Source organism: Echiichthys vipera (genome assembly GCF_963691815.1).
Source record: "Echiichthys vipera genome assembly, chromosome: 18".
In the NCBI taxonomy this organism is placed as follows: Eukaryota; Metazoa; Chordata; class Actinopteri; order Perciformes; family Trachinidae; genus Echiichthys; species Echiichthys vipera.
The window spans coordinates 17,522,028-17,549,855 of NC_139843.1; the positions used below are offsets into that span (position 1 = coordinate 17,522,028).

General features: G+C 40.8%; 4 protein-coding genes across 5 annotated transcripts; all 4 read right to left on the reverse strand.

The window, feature by feature from the left end:
• Positions 1-647: 647 nt before the first annotated feature.
• On the reverse strand, positions 648-1,142 carry LOC310960790 (transmembrane protein 238-like; the record flags this gene model as incomplete). The annotated part of the gene is made up of 1 exon (XM_083932597.1): positions 648-1,142. One exon carries the CDS (start codon positions 1,140-1,142, stop codon positions 648-650), a length of 495 nt encoding a protein of 164 aa, XP_083788723.1.
• A 2,661-nt stretch (positions 1,143-3,803) lies between these two features.
• rsl1d1 (ribosomal L1 domain containing 1) lies at positions 3,804-9,324 on the reverse strand. Its single transcript, XM_083932688.1, has 9 exons — positions 9,264-9,324; positions 8,892-9,031; positions 8,631-8,769; positions 7,139-7,287; positions 6,441-6,542; positions 5,519-5,612; positions 4,534-4,665; positions 4,297-4,431; positions 3,804-4,093 (listed from the first exon to the last, which is right to left on the reverse strand). Exons 1-9 carry the CDS (start codon positions 9,300-9,302, stop codon positions 3,953-3,955), a joined length of 1,071 nt encoding a protein of 356 aa, XP_083788814.1. The 5' UTR covers positions 9,303-9,324; the 3' UTR covers positions 3,804-3,952.
• Positions 9,325-10,278: 954 nt separating this feature from the next.
• On the reverse strand, positions 10,279-20,754 carry gspt1 (G1 to S phase transition 1). Its single transcript, XM_083932232.1, has 14 exons — positions 20,354-20,754; positions 20,024-20,071; positions 17,076-17,348; positions 16,950-16,983; positions 16,676-16,753; positions 15,942-16,122; positions 15,643-15,797; positions 15,322-15,462; positions 13,916-14,009; positions 12,274-12,354; positions 11,924-12,097; positions 11,056-11,145; positions 10,748-10,916; positions 10,279-10,609 (listed from the first exon to the last, which is right to left on the reverse strand). Exons 1-14 carry the CDS (start codon positions 20,547-20,549, stop codon positions 10,557-10,559), a joined length of 1,767 nt encoding a protein of 588 aa, XP_083788358.1. The 5' UTR covers positions 20,550-20,754; the 3' UTR covers positions 10,279-10,556.
• A 335-nt stretch (positions 20,755-21,089) lies between these two features.
• On the reverse strand, positions 21,090-26,502 carry dmc1 (DNA meiotic recombinase 1; the record flags this gene model as incomplete). 2 transcript variants are annotated; one of them, XM_083933082.1, is made up of 13 exons in its annotated part: positions 21,090-21,159; positions 22,028-22,144; positions 22,283-22,343; positions 22,564-22,678; positions 22,900-22,973; positions 23,110-23,201; positions 23,447-23,519; positions 23,614-23,655; positions 23,767-23,819; positions 25,260-25,342; positions 25,465-25,611; positions 25,719-25,760; positions 26,446-26,502. In XM_083933082.1, 13 exons carry the CDS (start codon positions 26,500-26,502, stop codon positions 21,090-21,092), a joined length of 1,026 nt encoding a protein of 341 aa, XP_083789208.1. The 2 variants fall into 2 exon arrangements, with proteins under 2 accessions (XP_083789208.1, XP_083789207.1); XM_083933081.1 differs by having other exon boundaries at positions 25,719-25,763.
• Positions 26,503-27,828: the final 1,326 nt, after the last annotated feature.

A 27,828-nucleotide genomic window follows, 5' to 3' on the forward strand; every position in this document is an offset into this window, starting at 1 on the left:
CCAATCAGTGACATCACAAATATTGTGAAAGCTAATCATTGTCCAACTATTCAAATGCACTGAATATACACAATAACTATGGGATGTTCCTTTCAGTGCAGTTGGAGACAGGTGACATTGAGTGGTTGAATGTTTGAACATGTACTGTACTTTATCTGTTAGACAGGTGAGATTATGAAGTTTCAATTTACCATTATACATTAAATAAATGAACATCTTTCTGGCTGCAATTGGTTCATATCCACTGGTGTCCTTTTACAATAAAGGAGCTTTAAATATTCCTGTCACACAAGAGTCAGCCTCATCATATACTTATATATTATAGCTTTTATTTTTCTAAACAATATTTACTTTACTCCTCTGCAAACTCTGCAACTCAAGCAAACATGACAACGAATAAGTGACTGATGAGAATGCTGTGGTCTAAATCAGAGCCATTTGCACACTGTTATAGTGTGCAAAGTTGACATCTTATCAGCCTGATAAGAACATGTGGATGTTATCTAGACAAGACTTCAGTGCTGTCTAATCATTACTGGTGCGTTAGCAGTGCAAACACAAAATGCCTTTCAGCAGGATAAACTGACGAGCAAAGGAAACAAAACAAAGATCCAGGTTCAGTGTCTGTCATTTACACTCTGTGATGTTCATACTGACATGGTCTCTCTCACAAGTTCTTTAGATGACGAGGCGATGGTGTTGCCGTAGATAGTGGAGAGCGACACCTCTGTAGCAGTGTTTGAAGGTCTGTTGTTGCCTGTGGAGTCTTCTCTGATGGACCGTTCATTCTTTCTGAAAGAGTTCCTGATCCTGCTTGTAAGGCGGTCAGATGCACGCCTCACCGCCCTGCTGAGTCCGCGGTTCTTCAGCTTGATCAGGCCCACGTCGTCCTCCAGCTCCTCGGGTGGCACGTCGATGTTCCCGGAGTACCAGAACACCCACCAGATCAGGCTGAGGAAAATGATGATTGCCCCCGCATAGATGAACAAATCGTGGATAACCAGTCCTCCAAACACCCCCACCATCATGATGAAGATACCGACTATGTCATGGGCCACCGCAAACCAGAACGAGCACTTGCAGCGACCGACTCCTTCGTACCTTCTCTCCATGACTGGCTCCAACTGTACAGATGTTGACATGGTGGCAGTGGAGATCCTCCAAACAAGAAGTTAATCCAGATGTGTGTCTGCAGGACAGTGAAGTGTAATCCTCATCGACTAACATGAAACAACCTGCAGCGGTCAAAGTACAATTTACGACAGAACGTTATCAGCAAAAACCACACCAGCATTGTGACTGTATTGGATGTTTCAAAGGAAACAGTTGCATCATCGCAGACAAAAATAGTTTCCACTCTCACAGTATAAAGTCACTTCTATTCAAGCCCCCCTGGCAGTACCGCTTCCGCCTTTGCTTCTCTTTCAGTACGGGGATCCACACCAGCCCCATCACAACAAACATCAGCCCTATGGACAGGCAGGCTGAGGCTACAGAGCGGGACGCTTCAGTCACCCCCAATGACTGGAGCAGGAAGAGGAGCCCGCCTGCAGCAGACATCAGAGATCCCATCACCATCACGATGATGGGTTTGTGGAGGTGGGCCAAGCCTGGGGCCGCTGCAGCGTCTGTGTGAGGGTCTGGGCACAGGCTTTGATTCCCAGAGTCATCTGGAAATGAAGTTTCTCCAATTGCTTCCATGGCCGCTTCACAGAATGATTACTGCCTTGTTTCTCCTCTATGAGAACACATGAATAATGGAAACAACAGACAGTGAACATCCAGAGCTCGCCTCGAGCCTGTCCGGTCTGTGGAAATCAATGCAGCCTTCTCCCAACAGTCACACGAAGGAGCTATATCCTCCCGTATGATCAACAAGAGGGTGTTTGCATGATGCATCTCTTACTCTCCTGCCCAGTAACCCGTGAACACTGTAATTCCAAATGGCCCACCACGCCCCCACAGCAAAGGGAGGGCTTGGATGAATAAACAGACCCAGCCCACCTGTTGACAGCAATATCGTGACCATCTTGTTGCATTATACCCTCAAAAGAAAAATAGTGTCTGCAGAAATGTAGTAATGTAATATATTAATGTCTCAGATCGGCATGTAGAGTCAGAGCTTGTATTTTCAGTAAGTATGGTGAAGATGCAAAGACTCACGGGGAATGCATTTGTGCCCACATGGCAGTTTTACACTCAAGTAGAAGACAGCAGCTGTACAAGCCAGAGTGAGATCTCATTAACAATAGACATGTCATCGGATACGGCTGGCTGCTAAACGCGCACAGGGCTGATGGTTAAATTCACCCTGAGCAAACAGGTCTCAAGGCTAAAGCACTTTAGATGTTCAAGTACACAAAAGGTGTATAAACAGTTCATATTTATGAAGTGTATAGAACCATACGTAGAGCCTGACGGTGAGGATCTAAAAGAGTGCAAACTAATTCTTCAGCCCAAAAGCTGAAAACTTCATAATTCTATCATTTATCCATGAGTCATTTTTAAAGTAATAATGTGGTGACTCCCATTTTGAGAAATACATTCTTGGAGGATCTATCATATACTGTACTTTAAGCTATACATGAATAATCACTAAGCCATCATAAGCGTTTATAGGTATTTTTCACACTCATTGATATTGCATCAACAGGTGTATTTAATGTTAATAAAGGGCCGCACTCCATTAAGCTTCACTAGTTTCAGAGCCCTGTCACTTTGTACTGTATGATCGCTCTATGACATTCTTAAAAGGAGCAGTGTTTAGGATCTATTGGCAGAAATGGAAAACTCATAACCATGTTTTCGTTTGTGTATAATCGTCTGAAACTAAGAACGGTTGTGCTGGCTTTCAGGTAATGTAACGTGAAAAAGGCCCTCTCTAGAGCCACTGTTTGGTTTGTCTGTTCTGGGCTACTTTAAAACAGGGCGGTCAGTGTGGAAGAAGATACAATATATAGATCATAGAGCTCATCCTAAGTTTCAGGAGAGTATACACTAATAAAACCAGTTATGAATATGATGGTGGATGCTAGGAAGTAGTCATCAAGTAATCAAAAGTTCACACATACTGTGCGAACGTCAACAATTGATCCGCACTCTAAATTGGTTTAACTGCAAAGCAAAAGTTTACTTGTTTTTAGCGTAAGCAGTCTGTAAAGCATGGCTATTTGTCAAAGGGTGGAAGCCTCTGTTTAAGTCTCATTTACCAGTGAAGTTAAACTGCAGACTGGAGTTAGAGTGAAAAAGAGTGACAGATGTCTCATATGAACCTCTGCAGGGTCAGGTTTAAGTTATTGTCCTGCGATCTTGTAAACTATAACCTGGTAATGGGTCACAGGTCTCTGGCATCTCACTCCCTCCTGCAGTAGTTGTGGCTTTAACATACGGTATGTTGGTGTTTAAGTTTGCTGCCTGTTGTGGTGTTTAACACTCATGAGTGTCAAATTGTCAGTAACTATTAAACCATTAATGTCACGCATTTAATATGACGTTATGGTGTCACAGTTTCTCTCTGCACCCCCAACTCTTACTACCGCCACCCCCGGACGTAAGACGTAACCAGCGACGCTCGGTGACTACACTTTAACATCCACCCTCACGCTTGGAAACAGAGGGGTGTGTGGAGGGGTATTCAGTTGGCTGCAATCTGCAAGCTCGCCGCTAGATGCCACTATACCCTAAACATTGCTCATTTAAATAAAAACAGCAATATTAGTTCCACCTGTGCTTTTCCTGCTATGATTATTATATCTACTGTGACAAAGGCCTATTGTTACAAAGCATTAAGAGAACACAACATGGATAGTTTCAGATAAAGTTTATAAACTGCTTCAACCAAGCAAAAACAGTCAAAACAGACTCAATATACTGAGACTGAGCTATCTGGTCCTGTGTGTTGTGTAAAATGTCCATGTTGAGAGGGTAATGTGCAAAGATGCTCGACTGAGAATCATTTCACTTTAGGCACTTTTCTTTTGACTTTGAAGTCGGTCTTGCCGGCCTTCTTCGGCTTCTTGGTCGGTGCTTTTCTTCCCTTCTTCACTTGAGCGGGCTTGGGTGCCTTCTCCAGCTGCTTCTTGTTGGATGGTTTCTACAGAGAAAGACAGAAAGGAAATAAGGGTCTGCAGTCCACTTCCCCTTTCAAACCAATGACCGGGGTCAGACCTGGGTTATATGACCCTGGTTCAACCCTTCTTTTGTCAATTCAAATCAAGTCAGTCAACGCGGATTGGTCATCACGACAATAAACAGTTATCTCAGGAGTCTCAAGTATTTAAATTGAGCAGTACTGACCTCCAGTTTAGGCTTTTTGCTAGGTGTTGCTATGGGAACCAGCTGTGGGATTTCTTCCTCCTCTCCCTCTGCAGTAGTATCCGTTTGCTGTATGTTCTCAGTCTTGTTCTTCTTTGCCTTTTTGGCTGCACCTCTCTGGAAACCACAAACACATGAGCTGGTTATTTTACGCATCTTTTCTAATAAATCCAGCTCAGACACAAGATGCACATTTGAGCTTCAACTTCTTACTCTAACCTCTTTCTTGGCAGTCTGAGCCTGTTTCTCTGCCTCCTCCAGCAGGTTGAGGTGGTTCAGGTCGGAGGTGTAGACGGGTAGGGCAACGGACGTTTGACTCTTTATATGGGCAAGCTTTATCACTGGTCCTTTCTGTCCATAATCATGCAAATATAAGACATAATCAGGAAAAAGGCAGTACAGATTTCAGGGTGGCCAAAAGTTGAATTTGCTGCACAAGCCCTAAAGCAACAAAGATGCAATATGTTGCAAAGCACCATCTACAAAAAGAGAGACGCAGCACAAGACAATGCTAACAAAACCAAAATAGTGAAGAACATTACAAGACTCATTTACTTGTCATTTTACCACACAGGTATGCACAATGAAATATAAGCAACCCCCCCACAGACATAAAACATCTGTACATATACAAACCCCAATTGCAAAGAAGTAGGGATGATGTGTAAAACGTAATTATAAAAAACAGAATATGATTTGCTAATCCTTTTCAACCTATATTCATTTGAAAAAACTACAAAGACAAGATATTTAATAGCCAATGTTTTTTTTTGCAAATATTCACTCATTCACAATAATTTGATACCTGCAACCTGTTCCCAAAAAACTGTGCCTGTGCTAAACCCCCTTTCTTTTTAACGCTCAATACGCGTTTGGGAACGGAAGACACTAATTGTTGAAGCTTTGAATATTTGCAAACAAAAGTTTATCAGTTTGAACATTACATATCTTGTCTTTGTTGTGTATTCAACGGAATATAGGTTGAAAAGGATTTGAAAATCGTATTCTGATTTTATTTATGCTTTAACACCACAACGACATTGGAATTGGGGTTTGTATTTTATTTACAATAGAATTAAATAAAACAAAACAATTTATACAGTTGCTTATATAAAAAAAAGTGGAAGTTATGCAGGAAACTTGGTCCATTAATGACCTCTGACTAAACCAACCCTAATGAAATTCACTGGGCAGCTACACTCACCATGTGTAGATTGGCCACCACTGTTTGGAAAGCAGCCTCGATGTTTTCCGTCACCTCATCTGCGGTCATGCCGGCGTGGGCCACACGTGCCATGCTACAATACAGGCCGATCATGATCAGGTTACCGTGTGAAACTAAGCATCAATGCAAGTGGTACAGATACAGGTATTCTTGCGGTTCATGTGAACGTTCCATATTGTGTATCAAAGTTGTAGAGACGGGCTCCACAGGAAGAGGAGGTCCATCTGGATTTGCATTGAATCTCTGTGGCACCAGCAATCGCCCGTATCAAACACTTCACAGAATCGACAGGGTTGCTAAGAGGTGCTCTTGACAATTACAAAAACATTCTGGGAAACTAAAATGTTTTTTTTAGGGGATGCAGCGACCAATACCATTAAATGATCAATACTGACTTAAACAGCTGAATCACATATCAGGGACAATCTGTTATATTCTATGTTAAACTCTGTATATATTATGAAATTTATGTCCATGTTTTCACCAACTGGTTGCTGTACGGCAAAAGGGTTAAACAGGAATTGTAATTTCTTTGTCTTTTGAAGATATTTTAGCCTGGTGCACCATTAATAATTTTAATAAATAACAATTCAGTAAGTGTATATGTGTTTTACGAAGTTAGAAAAGCGATGTTTAAGTCAACCCTGATGTTGTCTTAAACATAAAAGAATGATCTCAGTCACTTCCAGACAATGAAGCATACAACTTCAAACATACACAGATCGGTAGCGAAAAGCCCACTGGGACTAAAAAAAAGTCAGATTGGTGCACCCCTAGTTTTGTTTGCCATCTTGTTAAAGCAATTATAATGAGCAATAAGCTCAAAAAAGTTTGTTTCACTGAGAGAGATAGAGAAGTTTCAGAGTTGATTAGAAACACAGAGAAATAGAGCGATTCTCACCAGCAGCAGCCCTTGTTGTTAACCTTCAAGATGGTGCCCTGGATGACTCTCTCGATGTCTCTGGCCAGATGTTTGCTCTGCAGGTTCACACTCAGCGGCTCTCTGGAAAACACAGAAAAGGGGCTAAGAAGAGGAGCACGTACAGCAGAGCAAATTCTCAGTTTGGCAGTTTTGGTAGAATAACTTGCAGGCATGGTAGGCAGCAAATTAACATTAATCTTGGCACCATTTTATGATTATTAAATTACTTTTTTGTAACATATGAACTTTTTGGGCTTTCAAACTATTTAAAAAAAATCTAATTTACTAAATGCTTTGTGATGAATTAATCTATATTTGCCGTGAGAGACATTTAAAAATATTTAAGGGGATTTTAGTCAATGAGTGTGGCAAAGAATAGCCATTATTAGGGCTGATTTCTGCTCATTGTGAGAGTTTTTACTGCCTTTCTCCCCTCTCCTTTGATCTCTGATCACACATACAAACAACAGAGCGTGATTTTTTTCTGGCGTTCATGTTTTTTTTAAAATTGATCGAATCTAACGTGTGTTTTTGACAGCCATAAGTGGTATACCTTTTTATTTTAGATCATGGAGGACTCACGGGGGAGAGCACTGAACAACTGACACGTGACTGTCACATTTGCTGTTTTATCGTGTTGAAGATATTAACATTTGAAGGTACAACAGAGGTCTTACTTTTTCCCCAGGTAGAAATGCTTTCCGATGTGCGATGGCAGCAGGCGGCGGATGCGGTCGTCAGAAATGAACATGTCAAAGTTTCCCAGCAGACGGCGCTTGGCTTCATACGGTTTATACTCCGTTCTCAGGACTTTGTATGGGATGATCTGCGCCGTATAGGAACACATCAAGAAGCCATCAATAAGAGGTCTTAATGTAGACCAAAACCTTTACTGGTAAAACATTAGTGGTGTGTAAGATTTAGGACTAATGGAGCCTTCACGTCCTATGGAAAATATGGTAAATACCAAAAGCGGACGTGTAAATTGCCCATGAATACCCAACTCATGTGGAAATTTTCACTTTGGAGCTTGTAGAATACTTAGATACACGAGTTGCATAGATAAAATAACCTTTGACCTTTTCAACATGGCGGAGCACAACGCAAGAGCCGTGAATGGTAAGCACTGCACGCCATTAAAGGTTTTCTGCTGCGGTGAGCGGATAGTTTCTGTAGCCTACACAATGTTGTGACAGACTATCCCAATATCATGTGTTTACACTTTTTAAACCTTTTTTAAAAATAGTGTTATTGTTTGGTCTACCTACCCAGAGCAGATGCTAGCTAGCAGGCCAGGATCTGTGGGTCTGACATGTTTCATTTCTTTGCTACACTTTACACTGTCACTTTATATCACCACCACATCACTTTATTTAGTGGTACTGTAACTTAGTGCTGCTACACTTTACACTGTCACTTTATATCACCACCACATCACTTTATTTAGTGGTACTGTAACTTACTGCTGCTACACTTTACTGTGCTTTACTGTAACCTAGTTCTGTAGGAAATGCTGCTACATTTCACTGTGGTTTACTGTAACGTATCTCAATAAAATGCTGCTACACTGTACTTTACTGTAACTTACTTCACTAAGAAATGCTGCTACACTTCCCTGTGCCATACTGTCACTTAGTTCTGTAGGAAATGCTACTACATTTCTAACACTGTTATCACTTATCGCTCCTTCTCACTTATTTAGTTTGTACTTATTTTATTTCAATCTGCTGCTAAACTGCACGCTGCGTATTGTTGTATATTGTATATACCTACGCTTAACCACAATGTCTGTTGCACTCTGTCACACTTAGTTCATTGTTTGATTTATTTTATGTTAACTTTATTTTGATTTGATTATGTTAGCTTATTGTTACTCTGATCCTTACCCACCTTTGTATTGAAACTGTTGCAAAATATGTTCCCTTGGGATAAATAAAGCTTCTTGAATCTTGAATCTAAATCTTCAAAAGCACTTGAACACAACACATAGCACGTGAAGGCAGCATTACCAGCCACTGCGGCTAGTAGACAACTACTGTGCTATAATAAATGTATGTTATACTCCAATTTACATTTATCCACGCTGATGAATGTGTTTGTCTGCGGTTTTGCATGCATGAATGCTCAAATCAGCAGCTGCCAGTGCTCCATAAGGACTCTGACTGGTACCTCGGTGATGTTTTTCACGCCCCTCTCCTCCAGCAGCTTCTTATAAAACCTCTGGGTCTGCTCTGAGCTCATGTTGGGCTCATCTCTGGTGAAGAGGCAAACCTCGTCTGTGTCAGTCCGTTGGCCATGGGGCAGGGGACTGAGGGGCGGAATGAGATGTTATAATCATAAAAGGTTCAGATGAGAGCAGATATCTGCTACAGAAGAGAAGCAGGTGAGGCATGCATGCTGCTTTCTATCCCCGTGTGGTGGTGGACTCACATGCGGATGGCCTGTGGCTGTTTGGGGATCTTCCAGAGGGTGAAGAGCAGGCTGATCTGCTGAGTGTCGTCCAGGAACAGGGAGTCACCGGTAGACTTGGTTTTGAGGAAAGCCTGCAGAGCCTGGACGGCCTTTTTCACCTGACAGAAACATGAACTCCAGTTACGAACGTGTCTGTATACCCACCGACAAAGCGGTAACTAACTAGCTTCGTTGCTAAACCACTTAGCACGCTAGCTCATACTAGTTAGCTCATAGCTGCTGTAGATGCGAAACAATGTAGGTAATTACTGTCACGTTTACTTCTATTAACCGACATGAAAGTTAAGAACAGTTTAAATGTATAACAGCAGCAAAGGGAGCAATTATTACCTGTGCCCGGTCCAACGCAACGTCTGCTGCTTCGGCCATGCTGTCCGCTACTTCACGTGGGAACACCGAGCCGCGCATGCGCAAACGATACGCTCTACGTCACCGAATACAAAGAAACTTTATTAGTAACAAAATCAAAAACACTGAACACGGCGCCTGACAAGAATGTTCCAAGTTAAAGATAATGGGTATATTACAATCTTAGTATCTGCACTGAAACGGAATGAACAAAGGTAGCAATACATCCAATTCTATTATTATGAAAATGCATTATAGGAAGATGATATATATGAAATAACATGCTATTATTATTTAAAAGGAAATACCAGTGTCCTTTTTATAGTCTGCCGTTAGTACTGATAGTTTGTACTGCTTTTAAGAGTAAAATTCAAATTAGAAGCACTTTCATGGTACATCCACCAAGTTTCCAGACTTTTTTCACTACATGTGGGCTTTGGCACATATTCAATTTCAAGCTTATTCCTAACCTTGAACATATCTAAAAATTAAGTGTAGCATTTTTATTTGCAGACTTTTAAGATGTTTTACGAACCCTGTGATACATGATAGACTGGATATGGATATGCCCGTCCCAAATGGGAATACTTATTAAAAAGAAAATAAAACACCTTTCTGTTGCAGCTTCATCATTTATTTTCGGTTTAGATTATGTAACAGCTGTGTGTGTCTGTTTGTGTGTTTATCCGTGGTTCATCAGAGTATTACGTGAGCTCAATCCAATCAAACCATCTCCTGTGGAGAGAGACCAAACTAAAAATTTTGGTACAGCAATCCTTAAGACCAAATAAAATGTCCACTGGATTGTTAATCTTAAAACCCACGCTTCAAAATGGAGATGTACTTTGCAAATTATAATTACAGGCTAATTCTGTTCTTCTGCAAGATATGAAATCATTCTTCCCCAAACTCAGTAACACTGCATCCATCTCCATTCTAAAAACAAATGGCGTGGCCAGCCGACTGCAGGGTTTGCCATGGGAGTACAGAAGGGGGGGGGGGCATGTAGCTACATTAGTGGCATAGCTAAGCTCTCAATATGAGAAAGCTGACACACTGGACTTGGTCTCTCATTTTATATTGTTCATCATTAAAACTGATTCAGTCTTGTTTTCTTCATTTGACGCAATTTTATTCTCCTTCTCCGCTCCTTGTTGTCATTGTTGTTCTCTTCAGCATAGTTGTGTGTAGAGAGTAGCTGTTTGGGTCGGCTCTAGCAGCATTTCTCCTCTGGTAACGGGTGGAAGAACTCCATGCATGCTGCCACTGTTGCATTTAGTCCTTTTCTGGCACCAGCTTCAGCACTTTGCCGATGGCGATAGTTTTGCCTGTTGGAGGCAGAGAAGTGAGGGACAAAATCGTGAGTCGAGACTTCCGTTCATATCATTAGAGATATAAGCCAAATGTGCACAGAGGGGAGAAAATTCTACTCAAACTCCTTTCAAGCACACACCCAGTGTCCTTACCTTCGTCTCGCAGTGTGAATCGTCCCATCTGAGGGAAGTCTTTGAAGGTCTCTAAGCAGATGACTCCAGCTGCCCGGAGCCTGGCGATACACACCTGGTCCTGCTTTACAAAACGTGGGCGTGTTTTGCTCTTCTCCCCTGTCTTCTTGTCCACCAGACAGATTAAGGCCTGCAGTCAGGAGTTACAGAGTTGAACCACAGGAGGCCATCAAAAACTACCGGCTGAGCAAATAAAATTGATAACAAAAGCACATTCTAATACTGTTACATGTTCCTGCAACAGCTTGGGAAGTAGAGCAGTGACTTACTGAGATTTGCACTTCTTCGATGCAGGTGTGGATGTGAACGACTGCATTGTAACCAGGACAAATGATTGATTTGTGCTCAATGATGACGATCTGAAATAACAAGGGGAAAATGAGCGATGTCCAAAGTTAAGACATGTTTAAAATCACAATCCGCTGATTTGGCATATTCATAATACATGTTTGAGAGAGAAGCAACCGAGCCAGACCCAAACCCGACAGGAATTCAGCTTTTTGTGTTGGAACCCGAGTCAAGCCTGACGCAGTAAATGTAATCTGAAGCTCTGAGTCTTAGAAGCATGCAAATAGTTGCATTGTAAATAAACTTCAGCACTAAACAAGTAGCCCAACACAGTCAGTAGGTACATAATTTAGTTTTTATTTTTACACAATATTTTCACTAAAAAGACTTTGAAGCACCTTCTCCAGAAGGCAAAACTCTACTATCATTTGTAAATATGTGTCTGACTCCAAACCTGGCCTACGTTTGGCAGCCACAGTCTACTTTAAACACCAAAAAACTAGATAATCACAATAATGTTCTGCATCAAACAAGCAGCTAAGAGCTGCTGCCACAGACATTTCAACAGTGGCTCTGCATAATGTTCTGGCCTTAAAATAAATGGGCTTGCAGCACAGCCTTCTCACCTACGAAGACCCTGCTTGGACACACCACAAACCATTACGAGACCGGGCTATCAGTAGATTAAATACAGGAGTGTGTGGGGCAGAGTCTGTTAGAGTCTTTTTGCATCAAATGAAATAAATGAATGCTAATCAAGCCTCAACCTACAGACTTTGATTCAAATACTCCCCAAAAGTAATGACTCTGAAAGCCAGATGTACCATGAGGACACAGACGCAGATGTACCTGTGCGTCAAAGGTGCGGCCGGAGTGGCAGAGGTTGTCAGGGCTACAGAGGATAAAACCAGGGAGGATTTCCTCCTCCTCGATGCCTTTCAGCCTCAACTTCAGATTCTCCCCAGGACACGCATCGTCTGTCTCCACGTCGTCGCTCAGCAGGCTCAATACCTCCACTGTGTGCTGCAAAACACACACACAATGCTATTTGCAAATACGTATTTACTTGAAATAAATAAAATATTGCTGTATTGAAACAGGATACGTGACTAGTGTGAAGTGAAACTATATCATTTTAGTATTAGACGGTTTATTGGTCCCTTGTGAGAAGCAGTAAAGTCATGCAGAGGAGATCTCACCCTGTTTGGCATCATGACCAGCTGCTGGGCTTTACTGATGCATCCAGACTCCAGCTTCCCGAGGATAACCGTGCCCATGTCCTGTAAGAGCCACACACACACACACACACACACACACACACACACACACACACACACACACACACACACACACACACACACACACACACACACACACACACACACACACACACACACACACACACACACACACACACACACACACACACACACACACACACACACACACACACACACACACACACACACACACACACACACACACACACACACACACACACACCCCATCAGTAACGTTTGATGCATATAAAATCACTGAAACAAGGACAATAATGTTTTGTGAAGCTCCCTTAATGCAGGAATGTGTCCAAACAGAGTGAAAAGGAGTATGCCTCCTGTTTTATGAGTGTGGTGAGTATAAAATTAAAGTGCATACCTAATGTACTCCATCATCACTGTCCAATGAAAACCATGTATATTGATTAAATAAAATCCCACTTCTTCAGCAAAAATTGACTGTACTGGTATCGTCATTTTTTCAAACGATACCCAGCCCTACTGATGTTATTATAATGCTGATATACTGTTGACCTACAGTATAAAAGCAACTGCTCACTTTTGCGGTCTCACACTATTGTCAGACATACAGTACTGGTGTCATCTCAGCTCCATCTACCTAGCAACAACTATTTGATTGGTTAAAACACTTTAATCATCTCAGCATATTTGGTATGTTTGCTCGGGTGTCCAGAATATCAGAAGAGTATGTGAATTTAGCCTAGTTAAAAAAACTCAACATTTTTATTTGTTTGTTCTGACACAATGCTTAGGAAAATATCTTCATATTTACCTGACAGGTATGAGGGTGGTGTCAGAAAAGCACTTTTTTCCAAACTACTCCACTGACAATGCAGGCGGTAAAATACATTGAGTGCTTTAGTAGAATGATAGGAAATACAAACTCATGGAAAATACATAAATTAACCTCTGTTAATGAATGATTGTGGTTGACACTCCGGATTTTCAGTTTTCCTCACAAAATAATAAGGATAAGTGTTTCACCTATGACTGTGTGAATGTAGAAAGCTTGCTGTATGGAAGTCCTGGCTGGGCCATTAGTATGCAGCACCCAGCTAACTGAACCATAATCCCCTTACATCAGGAGAACGCAAGCTGAGGCAACAACTTAAAGACAAGAGGATGAAGAGAAAGGATGATTTGTGGGAAAGGTAAAGATGATTAATGTCGGGACAACTGAGGAGGCTCCAAAAATAACTTGATTCCACCAACACTTAAGAGTACATGTTGAACTGCTTCCAGCATCTAAACTGAGGCGAGTGCCAAGAGGCTGAATTATCTTTAAGAGCAATGACTTTGCAGAGGCTGCAGCGTGCGTGCGTGTGTGTGTGTGTGTGTGTGAGAGCATGTTGGTGGGCTCTTGGAAAATCACCCAACAGGAAGGAGAATGACAAACTGGAGAGAGGAAACATAAAAAGATTTTGGAACAAAAAGCAAAAGAAATCTGGCGCCCACTCATCTGCTGAGGACAGCGCAGTAACCACAAGCTGCCGCAGATTTCTGTTTTTCTCTCTGTGGAAAGAGACGGCCTTGAGCTACTCACCTTGTACTTGTCTACAATAGGTAGTCTGACCGGTCCGTCGTTGGATCTGGTGAAGTTTGGCAAACTATCCAGATGGGGAATAAATGGCAAACCCCTGGTAAAGAACAAAAATCACCAGTCATTAAAATTCCACAAGTTCACATTTTATCAGGAATGCCTTCAGACGTGCAGCTACTGTGTCCTACCCTGGCCTACTATGTGGTTTGTAACAGCCTATGACTCAAGCTATCTCTATTTTAGCACATTTTCGCAGACTTATTGATTAAGGAGCAGCATTCTCCTCACAAACCAATGCATCAAACAAAACAAAATGTCACATATTTAAAAAAACAACCAAAAAAAAACAATTTACAGTCTGTCTTCCATAGAAATCCAATTTGATTTGGAGGTGTGTGAGTGCGTTGGCAGGGCCAGGTGGATATTACAATCACTTGCGCACATGTTCATTATCAGTTTTGTTTATCACAAAGAGTCTTTGTTTTCCGTTGACTGCTAATTAATGCCAAGCAATGCTAATAGCGTCACCCATTTGGTCCAGTTTGCTGTAAGATCTGAGCATCACGTACCTGCTGCTTACAATAAACAAAAAGGAACACAGTTACGGTCTCAAGCTCTTTATGTAGACAAGTGCATTAGACAGGCCTCCGTGCATCAGCCCTATCAGTGGCTAATTTGTTTGTTGATAATCGCTAGGGCATAAAGTATAGTTGTGACGTCACAACCTTACAGAAGTCCTGACGGCTCGTTTACAGAATACAGTTTGTGTGCATTTCTCTGTGGATTGAGCGCTTTGATACTTTCACAGTAACACATGCACCAGCTTTATAATCAAAAAAGGTTTTTACAATATGGGACCTTTAAGATTACCTTTAAAAAGTAATATGCAGTTGTTTGATGGGCAACATGTTTAAGAAATCTACAGTGTAGAACATTTCAGGGAAAAAATATAGTGCATATAAAGGCAGCTGCCAAGAAGGGCACGACTGTGCTGCATACCAGAGCTCTCTGGGAAACTTTAGTAAAAATGTGCCACAAAATACAGTGATACTGATGTAGCATTAAAGGAAACTGCTGACAGATGAACCAGGTATCCTGAATGTACCTTTCATTTTTGCAAAAAGGCGCCCTAACTTTGTACTCGCAATTTCACGCTGTACTCATCATGTCCTGAGGTAAAATAGGAAATGTGAGAACTAAGACGTGATCATTTTCTATGATCACTTTGTGGACATATAACAAAGCATCATTGTTCAAGTATTTTGGGTGTGTGTAGCTGTGTTCGGTGAGTGGCGAATACAGAGGAAGACTGTTACAGAATCTGAAATGTCTCCTGTGAACCAGCCAACCTGACAATACTTCTAAACTGTGCCACCACCATACTAAACCCCTCCACAGAGCTGACTTACGTGTACCAGGTGCATTCGGTTACAGGGTCCTTGAGGTTGGCACCTGTGAGACCAGAGCAAGGCATAAAGTAGATGTCCTTCTTGGGGTTGAAGCCCACCTTCTTTAGAAACGGAACCAGCTTCTCTTTACACTCTTCATACCTGCATCAAGGAAAGTAATGAAAAGATCGCATTATTTAGTAAACTCTGAAATAAAATCAGGGATTCATGGGAACTATAAAAGGAACATAACATACTAAACAAAGAGTGGAAATGTCACTGACACAGCATTAAAGCCCAAAGAAAAACATCATATTGATTTTAACCAAGTCCCCTGTTCACCTCTCTAGGCTCCAGTTGACAGTGGGGTCATCCATCTTGTTGACCAGGACAATTAGATGCTTGACTCCTGCTGTTTTGGCAAGCATAGCGTGTTCCCGCGTCTGTCCACCCTTCTCAAAGCCGGTCTCAAACTCCCCCTTTCTGGCTGAAATCACCTGATGAAAACCAATAAGGTGGTGACATTTAGAAAAAGTGGCTTTCTTCTTTGAATACATTGTGTGAACTTGTTTATAAAATATTTAAGGACAGTGGCAAATGGATATGCCGCAGAAATTTCTACGGATGCTCGTCCGTCTCACCAGGACTGCCAGATCGGCTTGTGACGCTCCGCCGATCATGTTGGGGACGAAGCTCTTGTGTCCGGGGGCATCCAGGATAGTGAAGTGTTTTTTCTCGGTCTCAAAGTAAGCCCTCCCGACCTCGACCGTCTTCCCCTTGTCTCTCTCCTCCTGGTTTGTGTCCAGAGCCCACGACAGGTACCTGCGACAACCGTGTTAAATTTATTAATTTGTGTGTGAAATGATTGAATTCTTTAGTACGTAGTCGTGTAATATGCGGGATAACGTAAGGAGAGGCGGTGGTTATTGTGAATGAAACCTCCTCAGGGATCTGCTTTGTGTTGGAGTTCTGCATCACCCTGTCAGGGTTCCATTCGTAATAATAATAACCAGCTCGCTTCATATTATCCCTTATGTAACACAGCTTATATATGATGAATTTAAGAAAACGTTGGGGGCCGCCTTCTGCGCGTCAGCTACCAACACAAATAACATCTAAACATAACTGTCGCAAAACAAGCCTGCTGTAATCAAAACCATTGCAACTCTTGCTTGAATGATTCACATTGAACTCCATGGTGATTAAAAAAAAAACATGCTGAATAACAACATATGGTAGGTCAAATTTAGCGCTTTTGAGACGCCTTCATTGAAAGATTTAAGCAGCTTACTGTAATTTATTCAGATATATTTATACTTACTAACATCAGGAGGAAACGTTAAAAAAGAGAGAGAACAACACAAGCCTTTCTCACCATGTCTCCCTGTTCTTTTCTTTTGCTTCTCTTTCATATTTTTCCAGCGTTCGCTTTTCCACCATTCCAGTTAAGTACCTAGAAAGTTGACAAGGGAGTGAGGTTATATTTACCGTATATGCTGCATTATGGGAGCAATAGTGAAACTGATGCTTAAACTAAAAGACACAGCTTTCTTAAATTAAAAGCTACACTTTACCTCATTAGAGAGAAATACTAGATATTTGTATTCACTGTGCAGCCCTGCAGGCCCCATTAAAAATGGATTACTCACATGATTTGTCCTCCAATAGTCGATTTACCAGCATCTAAGAGGCACACAGAGGTATAAATGTTATAAAATGAATAAAACGTTTCTACAATAATTCGATAAATTAACAAACATACAAATGAGACGCACCAACGTGACCGATGAACACCACATTCACGTGTTCTTTCTTGGGGGCATCTGGCGGTGCCGGAGCCACTTTTGGCAAGTGCAGCTCCTCCTCTTCCTCCTCCATCATCTCCTCCTCGTCGTTCGTCGCGGCGCCCTCCTCGCACCCTCCTGAACCCAGGTCGTCCTGTCCTCCGCCTCCTCCTCCTCCTCCTCCTCCCCCCGGCTCCTCTTTCTGCTCCCATGTCTCTTCCTCCGTAGTCATGTCTGCCTCTGTGCCTCCATTCTCCACTGGAGCTGGAATCATATACATTTACTGCACCTGGGTTCTCTGTAGGGTCTGCACGCTACAGGCAACCCACAGCTTGGAGGGAACAGGAACCAAAAATCCTGGAATTCATTCAAGCTGTGACATTTCTGCCAGTTTTATGTTTGTACCAAATTCAAATCCCTTTACCACATTTGCACAAACATTTGGAACGAAATCCCCTTTTGCACACATCAAACATGTACAGAAGTCATTCTAACTTCAAAGACAGATCTGACAGCACTTCTTTTGTGCGTTATTATTGGTAATCGTTGTGTATTATGCAAGTCATAATTAGTTATGTAAAAATAACTATTCTTTATTCTATTGTAATTGCATCCTGATTCCAGGGAACCTGCTGTAAAAGTGCCTTTACCAGAGTTAGGCTCAGGAAAACGTTTTACTTAATATTTAAGCCTGTCACGAGAATTACTATATCGACTTATGGTAAGATATTTGGACATGAACATTTTTGGTGACCTCGCCCATTTTAGGGGATTTGTCTGTGAATAAACGCATCGAATTGCTCAAGAACAAAGCCAAGTTCACCTGCAGATTAAAGGGATAGGTCGGCTTTTCAAAGTGGAGTTGTATGAGGTACTTATCCATAACGTTACCTACAGTAGATGATGGTTTGGAGAAGCAGGCAGATGTGGAAACTGTTGTAAACAGGGGCAGCCGCAAAATGTATTTTAGCCACCTAAAAAAAAATCCATGTCAGTTTAAGTGTTTATGCTACTTTTTAGAATATTTTCACTACGACAGCTCATTCCTTTTGCCACTTCATTTTCTCAACATATATTTCTACACATGAGCACATGTTTGTATTTGTATTTTTCCACAAATCAGCTGTTTGGGTCAGACTTTAATGGAATAAACAGTTAGGAGCCTGAGTTTACAAAGCAATTTTGCAGAAAGAGACTGAACGGGCGAAAGAGAGAGTGGGGATACTTCTGTGAAAACTAGTACGGTTTGACAGCAAGGTGGGGCAACGGAAATATTCTAATATAGCGTACATTTAAACTGAAATGGATCTTTTTGGCAGCTGCCCCGTCTGTCAGCTGTACATTGCTTAGCTTCAGTGTCGGTGCTCTGTCTGCTTCTTTAAACTGTAGATGTGCCATCCACCCTCTACTGTAGGTCACTCACACTGACTATGGATGAAGACCTCATATAACCTTACCCATTTTGTTTATTGTTCCGGTAGTTTGGCTTTATATGTTTTATTTATTTCATATATTTGAAATATTTTTCTCACATTCAATTCAAATGAAAGCTCTTAAAAATTTAAATAATATTGTTTACCGCACTAACAACACTGGCACATAGTGACATTGAACATATTGTCCAACTAAAGTCTTTATTGTGACCTCACACTATTTACAAATGTTCAATCAACACTGTAACTGTAATGTCAATATCCAATCCGTCCGACTGAAATAAATACTTTTTAGTTGTGTTACAGAGTGGTATTTTGTATCCAGGTGCACCAACTACTATTGGAGCTGTGCCTTGAAGCTAGCTATATTTGGCATATAAAGGCCTTGAGGATAGCACATGAAATGCATAAAACGTATTTGCCGATTCACAGAGGGGCTAAAAAGAGTTGCACGCCTTCACTGTGTGGTCTGCAGTTAATCATTCATTAGTCCTGTTCACTTGTTAGAAGCACAATCAATGCAATGTTCTGCCGAGCAAACAAGAACAACTCACATAAAAGAAACAGTAACAAAAAATCTGCTGAGCCCTGCAGGAGAAGCATCTTCCCATGGAAACACACAAATAAGCCTCCCGTTTCTGTAACTATGAAATTATGCAGCCCAGCAGTCATGCACAAAGCCCATTTTCTTCTCAAACCTCCTTGTTTATAATCAGCCTGTGAGATATTGCCACTGGCAACTCAGAAAAAACATTTGTGCCTTGACTTTATCGACTGTCTCATCACGTTGTTATTATATTTCTTCTTTAAGACGTGTTGAGAGAAATTTCTGTGCGTATTAGGAAGAACATCTTCAATAATATGCCTGTTGGAAGTTTGGAAAGGAAAGGTTTCTCCAGATCAAACTCTCTTAAATACACTTCATCTAATGTCTTTCTGTTATTTGTCTCCCTGTGTCACTCACTCCACAGCAGCTGCAGTGCTCAGCAACTCTATTAAAAAAACACCACCAGTTCTCTGTAACTTGAGCAGAGGCACACAACATCCCAGGTCAGGCCAAACATTTGAGTGAACCTGACTCGGGCAAATTAAGCCTAGTCAGCGCAAAGTGACTGAAGTACCCAAATACATTCAAAACGCTCTGACACACAGTAGACCGAGGCCTCGGACACGCAGCGCTTCACACATTTCACAATGTGTGCCAATGGGATGTCTATTTCAGGAATGGACAAGTGAGGTTGCATCATGTTGTATGTAGGCCCAAGCACATGGGCTTACCAATGCCAGCAGTCCAAATATGGCTCAGTAAGGGACCCTACAAGGCACAAAAAGTGAACATCCAAGCCTCCTAGTCTGCATGATGCTTGTTTGGAAAGTTCAAATGTGGCTGCAGGTAAATGTGCACACCTGAGCCTATAACTACACCTGTCCTTAGGTAACAACCTGCCTGATTTGTAACTTAATAACCTAAACATGCAGTGCCTGGAGTACACTGTGGATGCATACCGGCTGCTGTTTCTGCCACCTCCATGCTGGCAACTGGATCAGGGGCACCTTTGAGGAGAGAAAGCAAAGCATATCAAACTACCATAAATATTTATTGAGACAAGATGATGACAATGTTTTGTTGTGCTTGTTACTGCGTTATAAATCAGCTGTCACACCTCTACACCACATGACTAACACTCAAGTCGACTTGTTGATCAGTTAGTGGACATGAGAGAACTGTGGCACTGGCTGGACTGGGCACAGCGAGTTGCCGAGAGGAAGGCTAACTTAGCTGGATTAGCAAGCGAGCTAAGCTAACTTCCAGACAGCTGTGGTGCATTCACCTACCGTCTGAGGCAGGCATTTCCACGGCGCTGGCTTGAAGGAAGCTCGGTACAAACACCGGAGCGTTAACGTTGGGGACAAACGGCTTGGCGTTTACATTGAGGGCGGCAAAGGCGGTCGGGAGCTCCGCCGCGGCAGCCGGGGCCTCGGCATCCTCCTCCAGCTCCCACGAATCCGGGGCTGTGTCTCTCGGGTCCATCGCTCCTTTTTCCAGAGTTGACAAGCTTTCCTCTACCGGGGAACGTGGATGGTTTCTATAGTCCCGTTGAGACGCGTGCAGCTGCTGGTGTGTTTCAGACTCTCAGCAGCACATTTGGTGAAGTTCCCATTGCTTTGTTAAACCTTGCTTTCGCAAGCATACGGATCCCGTAGCCGACGAGAAGAGGTGTAACAGCCGCTGCACGTCCTTCACACGCCGCCAGGGGCCAGCACCGGGCCCTGCTTACTGTAACTGTACCATCATGTTAGCACTAACTCTACATTTCCATTTATCTCTGGGTATTTAAAAAATATACATAACAAACCGTTGTCTTTTTGTGTTTATTTGAACATGGATCACAGGAGAACTGCTACAAATAAATAGAATAAATACACCAAAATGTACCATTGTCAGTGTAACTTTAAGAAGTTATATAAAAGTTATACAATTCAATAAATAAATCCATTACAAACACCTTAAATAAACAAACTGACGAGAACAGGGGACTGTGATCACACAGGTGTCTCTTCCTTGTATCCTTCACTCTTTGGCATCAGTAATCCCTCCAGCAGAGATGGCAAAAGTGGCCTCATTCTCAGGCATATCGGGACTAGAGCATATCAAGGAGACATGCATTAGGAGAGCAAATGTGAGTAAAAATGTTTTGATTGTTCAAAAACAATTAATATTGATTCATTTAAAGTCAACATGCTATGCAATGTACGCTCACCACTATATCAAATCATGCCAAAGGTTTGTTTGAAGATACATTTTCATATCTTCAGATCTACCAGGCCTATGTTGATGATACAGGTTGAAAAGATGTTTAATACTCAACTAATCATACTAATCATAAGATAAGCAAAAAGCAATGTTGAGCAAAGGCCTTGAGCTCAATGATACGAGAAAATAAAATAAAAATGAACATGGTAGGTAGAAGACCTTGTTGTGATTGCACAACATCTATTAGGGTGTGGAAAGTCCCATGTCAATTTGTTTAGCTGAAGCTTATCTAATCTGGCATTATGGTAACAGGAAGTCAAATTTCAACTGTCAGTTGCAGCGTATATTCTCAGGTATTTCAAGTGCAACTTCAACTTCACTTCTGTATTATTTTAAAACATACAAAACAGTGTGAGAGGGGCTGAGGTGGAGCGCCCACCTCTGTTTATAACGCATTAATATTCTTAAATTTGATGACAGATAAAGTGCCAAGCAGTCGACTCATCTCAGCATTGGACTTGCAAAGTTTGGGCGGATTCTAAACATTAGGTGGCGTGTTGAGCCATTTTAACCCATAAAACACAGATTTTTATATATATGTTTATGTGTCACATAATTTAGTTTTCAGCTCAAAAAGCACAATTGTGCACTGTGCAGTACCTTTTTATGGGAGAAAACTCACTAATTATCTTTATTTAGACAGTAAAGTGTGTATTATGAAAAACCCTGCATTATCATTATAAACTGCCAACTACCTGTCAAATATTTTGGCAATTCTCATCTCTCCACGCCCCTTCCTCAAGCTGATCCGTGTAGTGGAGGCATGGGCCAGGATATGCCCACCGATTGGCTTCTTTGGATCAGCTTGAAACCTAAAAAAGGGACAGAATTAAATAATCAATATCTCATCAAAGCTCCAAACCATGTTGCGTCTGATGTGTCCGCAACAAAAACAGCAAGCACAAAACTTGTCTGATTCACTCCAAATGAGGGAAGTTGCCATCTCTTACGTCATTCCCGCACCGGGATCAGCTGTCATTTGGTTGGTGACAAACACTGCTACGTTGTATTCTTAGAAAAAACATAAAGAAAATGAGATGCATTATCAGGAACATTACTCATTTCACTTGATGCATATTAGAGACTACCGTGTGAGAGACACCCAAGTTGAATTAGTCAACAAACAGAAATATGAATTTCTGCAGACATTCCCTGTAAATGTCAGAAAAGATATTTGGCTCTTGTTTGTGCCTTTTACATAATTGTACATGAACACCCTCCTGGTTCAGACCTTCAGAGATCTTCTGCAGTCGGGAGAGCATCTGGGCCAGTTTCTGCTGCCGCTCAGCCAGCTCACCTCGACCAGAAAAGTCTACTCTGAACAGAGCCATGATGGAGTCGATGATCTGACAGGGAGAAGACAAAAAGGAGACTCAAAGGATGATTGGGCTAGGAAGGAATTTCATTTAGATTTATGCCTGTTGTTTTACACACACAAAAAAAAAACAAATTGTTCCATCTCTCCCTCCAATAGCTTCACAAGGAGAATGACTAAAATAGAGGAAGTAAAACCACAAAAATGATGATGATGTGAAAGCATGTACTTAGAGTTCATTCTTTTACTCACCAGTAGTTTGAACACTCCTCCTTCCTCGTGGAATTTGGCTGCTACAAAGTCCAACAGCTCCATCTGGTGTTCACCTGAGGAGCAAGCAAAACAAATTTAGTGCACCAACCTGTTATATACCAGGACGGTGTTTCAATACAAATGGCTCTGCCTTTGCACACCACAGAATGTGTCAAAGTTTACTGGTCTAAATGAACTGTATGTTCGCACTGGTATAGGCCCGGGCGTAAAGCACGTTGTCCAACACAGCACCGTGGTCCACATTAAACCTGTCAGCGATGTCTCTCAGTCTGTCTGGACGACTGGAACCAGACAGGTATAAGTCAAGGATAATGTGAAACAGAATAACAAGAAGAAAACAGCAGTAATTGTAGTCACAGTATGACAATTACTGGAAAAATATCTCTAAAAACATGTTTTCATTTTTCTCTTCCTGTGACAACAAATAATAAACATATGATACTTAACTAAATTCTGAGATACAGTCAAACATCAACCAAAATGTATGTCAAATGTTATGTGGCTTCTCCCATCACTATGAGGATACAAGGTGTGCTCTGTGTCAATGAAGACAACTTTCCCACCTGAGTAGCCGTCCTCACCTGGCAGCTGAGCAGTGACTGGACAATTTTAAAAAACAGTTTTATTGGACGTATACAATCTTGTTTTATCAATCACTTTGGAGCAGCCTTTGTCAAAAGGCTCCTTACTCACCACAGAATGTATGAGACAGCTGCGTTTTCCCCGTGCGGAACTCTGTAAAATTAAATAATGTGGTAATAGTTGGAGCCAAAGCAGGGAGCTCAGTGATGTTTAAACAATATAATCATACACAGAATATTTAGCTGTAGGAATACAGTTCCTCACCTCCAAAGGCCTCTGTGATGGCCATACTCTCGATACCTCCACCCAAAAGTTTACTGCAGAGATCAAAGATATGTGTTGTAACATCTTTACTTTGAATTAGCAAAATTTCAGAGAGAGAAACTAACTTGTTACCTTTATCCATCTAGCTATAACATCTGCTGGTTAATATCAAGGTTTGAAAAACGTTGTAGTTTTCTAGATTTTACCATAAAAATAAACTTCCAGATGGCATTTTTAAATGGGCAGGTCCATCATTTTTTGTTTTCTTTTTTAAAGTTTATATACTATTCTTTTTCTTCCCAGTTATGTTCTTTATGTATTAAAATCCAAACATTCACATGTTGGTCGAAGTACTCAAAATGCTGTTTTAGGCCCAAGCCCTTCGAAAAGAATTTCCCCATGTTTTCCCACATCATAACCCCTGAGTTTTTTTTTTTTCAACTGTTTTTGAATATTTTCATCTGACCAAATCTGGAGTAAACACTCCTCCTCTGCATCAGACCTCTGCGAAACCATTGGTGGCATCTTTTTAAATGTCTGTTGTGGGGAACAGTTGCATATATACAGACATCAGGACTGCTGGCATCCGTGCTTTATTAAAACCCACCTCTCTCAACTGGACCGCGGCCCGGAAGTGTGCCGTTGCCTAGGAACATTGTTCAAACGAACTAGACTAAAGCAGTGATTCATGATTGGGTGCGGTACGAATGGATAGTTTGAGTAGGCCCTTAGAAACCCCATTTGGAGAAGAAGCAGACAGTAGTACCGGCACGGAGGCTCAGAAAAATACACTGCTGTGGACGTCACGTTCTGATCCGAAAGCCACCCAGCAACATTAAACAAACTAATTAACAACCGAGGCCGTGGAAAAGCAGAAACTCCCATGTTCCGCAAGGTAAAATTACAGCTTTTGCCAAAGGAGTCTGGTGGTTTTAATATACTTTACTACTACTACTACTATTTTCACTACTTTACCTTGTTGTCATTTATCGCTCGCTTCAAAGCCATCAGACTCCTTTGACAAAAACAGTTTTACCTCCCAAAATACAGGAGTGGTTGGTCTACCATTAACACTGCCTAACATCCCTGCTTCTTCCTAAGGCTTAGTGGGCATTTCCATTTGAAAGCTAAAGTCAAATAAGTTGTTTCTCAATATCAATAATGTGACAACAAATAAACATTGGTAATGTAGATTAAATTACTCCACAAATTGAGGTGTTCATTGTTCATTTTGCTTTGTTAGAAAAACCTAATGCATTGCAAAAATTATATCAATTTACTGTAATGTAGATTTAAGACCACAATGAGACATATTTGAGTTATATCATAATATTAAAACACTAAATCCAGGAGGATACTGTTTCAATCACTATATATCCCACCTTGAGTATATTTCATTGTAAATACATACAACACAAACATATACAAATAATAAGTTCAGTAGTGTAAATCCTACAGTCTGCATGTTATCAACATCAAGAGTAAATCTTAACTCGAACTCCTGGCTCCCAGTCGTGATGTGAAACACCTGCTTCCTCTTGGTACTGTACTCAAAGGCAGTCTGGAAACCAACATTCTACAATGTAAAGAAAATTATCTAATACAAAAAATGTTTTGTAATGTTCTCAAGCAATTCAGTCTTAAGGCCACAAAAATAAAGTAGTGCTGGTTGGAGAATGACATGAAATCCTGTTTTACCAGCATTTTCCCGGCAGCCTCCTTGATCTTTTCCACTTTTGCCTCTGACAGGCCCTTGATGTTGCACAAAGCCTTGCGAGTCGTCATCTGAATCCCCTTCACAGTGCAGATACCCACTAACTTGAGCTTTTTGATGTCTGCCACATTCTGTGGTCACAGGAGCGGAGGGACAGAGAGAATCTTACAAACGGAGACAACTTTGATCTGGTTAAGGGATTAACTCTGACTATGTTACAGCCCTGAGTTATACTCACAATCCCATGTTTCTGTAAGAGGTCAATGTCTTGGAAGAAGGACTCCTGTTAGGGTCAGAGAAGATCTTCATAAGGTAGTAATAATAATGTTACCTTAAAAAACATTAACAAAGCTAAATAAAAGCTCCGTAGCAACTTTTTATTTATTTATTAAAAACATATTAGGTGGTCACACAATTGTAATATAGTGTTTGTAACTAAAAAGTTTTTTTTATTTTAAAAAGTAATGTTTTTTAATCTATATACATAATTATTTAATGCTCATAATTAGCATTGATGACAACTTATTATAAGTTATTAAAAAAATAGGTTGTCACATATTGTAATAAAGTGTTTTTAACTAAACTATTTTTATTTAAATACATGTTATTTACATTTAATTAATTTATGTTATGTATGATTTGATAGTCTAATTATTTAAACTGTTAGAAAAGCTCATAATTAGCATTCTTGACCACTTATTGATAAGTTATTAAAAAATAGTATGCTGTCACACTACTGCAATAAGGTGTTTGTAACTAAACTGTTTCTTTAAATTGAAATACATATGCATTAAAATTATATTAACTTACAGTAGGTTATGTCTGAATTGCTTTCTGGACAGTTAGATAATTTAAACTATTAGACAAGCTCATAATTAGCATTATATTCAAGTGTCTGGAGGATTTTCTAGTCACTAAAGTAAATGAGAAAAGATAAACTGAAATGTTAAGCTATAATATCTCACCTCATCATCCTGGAAACCAGTATCATCTTCAACAACCTGATCCTCTGCTACTTTCATTTTCAATGTAGTATGATGAAGATATATACAATAGACTTAGCTGGTTCGGGATACCTAGCCAAGGTGAGCTAAGTTAGCTAAATGTTAAATATTAACTTCGCTAGCTACACTCTTTCAACTACTTATGACATAAACCTCACTGCAGGTTAACGTATCAAAACTAAAACGCTTGCTTGTTCAATTACGTAAAAGAGAAAAGACAATAATCTTGAATTACTGACTAAAAGACAAGTTGAAGTCCGTTAACTGTCAAATTAAAAGGTAAAGTCAGTGTCTTCTTTTGTCCTTGAGGCTCGCGCGCCGGCAACTGGCGGGAATTCGTGATTTGTGTCCCATTCAAGAGCAGCCGGGAAATTATAGACTTAGCCCTTGAGCGAGCATTAACCAACATGGACAACTCCCTAACGTGATTTATAACCATGGACATATATTCAAATATGCTCATTAGTTTCTGCTCTGAGCCCATGAGAACATGTTCAACACAGTGAATGCAGCATTGGGCACTGGCATTAAAAAAGCGTGTGCATGTTCTGTTTGCAAATGTCTGTGCTGCATTCTGATGATGGTTTTTACCACTGGTTCTCAAACTGGTACTTGAACGGATCTCCAAAATTTGAAAAAGGAAACAATAATTATTAAATTAAATATTCAAACTTTTATGATCATTGAAATGTAATTTAAAATACGTTCAGCATTTCCTGTCATATTTTTGTTTCCAGCAATTTACCAGAAATGTGCCGCCCCCTTGCAACCCTAGCTGTGATAGGTTACCTACAGTGTCTCAGTTACATTGTAAGAATGCAAGTTAACTGGAAGTTAGGAAATCCATGAAACCTCTTGGTTTGTTTGATCAAATAGTTCAGTCATGAAAACTATGTGTGTGATTTACCCTGTCAGACAAACGCTTATGATTTACAGTAAATACAGTGCAATTCAATATTACATTCTGCTCATCAGGTCTCGTCTAGTTTCTTAATTTTCATTCATCACTTGAATGTTGTGTTGTACGCGTTGAGATGAAGAGGCTATAGGTAAACAGAGTCAACCACAGTATGTCTTTGCACTGATAGAACTGCCCTGGAGGAGAAATGCATGCAGGCGGATCAAATCATCTCTCAGGATTTGGAAACGCAGACAAGACTAAGCCACGCGTTCAGGTACAGGAGTAACAGTCTATGTGTTCACAGGTTACAGGTACAGCGCTGCATTGCAAGAGAGTAAGCAGAGGTAAAATGATTGGTTTGAAAACACTGACATGTCCGTTCTGTTGTTACCCCTTCTTATGACATGCTGTGGCTGAAGACAGTCAACAATAAATAATCTTCT

Bases quoted from the DNA above. Each gene is read 5' to 3' on its own strand.
- rsl1d1 (XM_083932688.1), bottom strand. From the start codon at position 9,302: ATGGCCGAAGCAGCAGACGTTGCGTTGGACCGGGCACAG. The intron at 9,032-9,263 runs GTAATAATTGCT...TGTTTCTGTCAG, and splicing joins TTGCGTTGGACCGGGCACAG to GTGAAAAAGGCCGTCCAGGC. The intron at 5,613-6,440 runs GTGAGAATCGCT...CCTGTATTGTAG, and splicing joins AACAACAAGGGCTGCTGCTG to CATGGCACGTGTGGCCCACG.
- gspt1 (XM_083932232.1), bottom strand. From the start codon at position 20,549: ATGGACCCGAGAGACACAGCCCCGGATTCGTGGGAGCTGGAGGAGGAT. The intron at 16,984-17,075 runs GTGCGTCTCATT...TGTGCCTCTTAG, and splicing joins GGTGTTCATCGGTCACGTTG to ATGCTGGTAAATCGACTATT. The intron at 10,610-10,747 runs GTAAGGACACTG...TGCCTCCAACAG, and splicing joins ATTCACACTGCGAGACGAAG to GCAAAACTATCGCCATCGGC.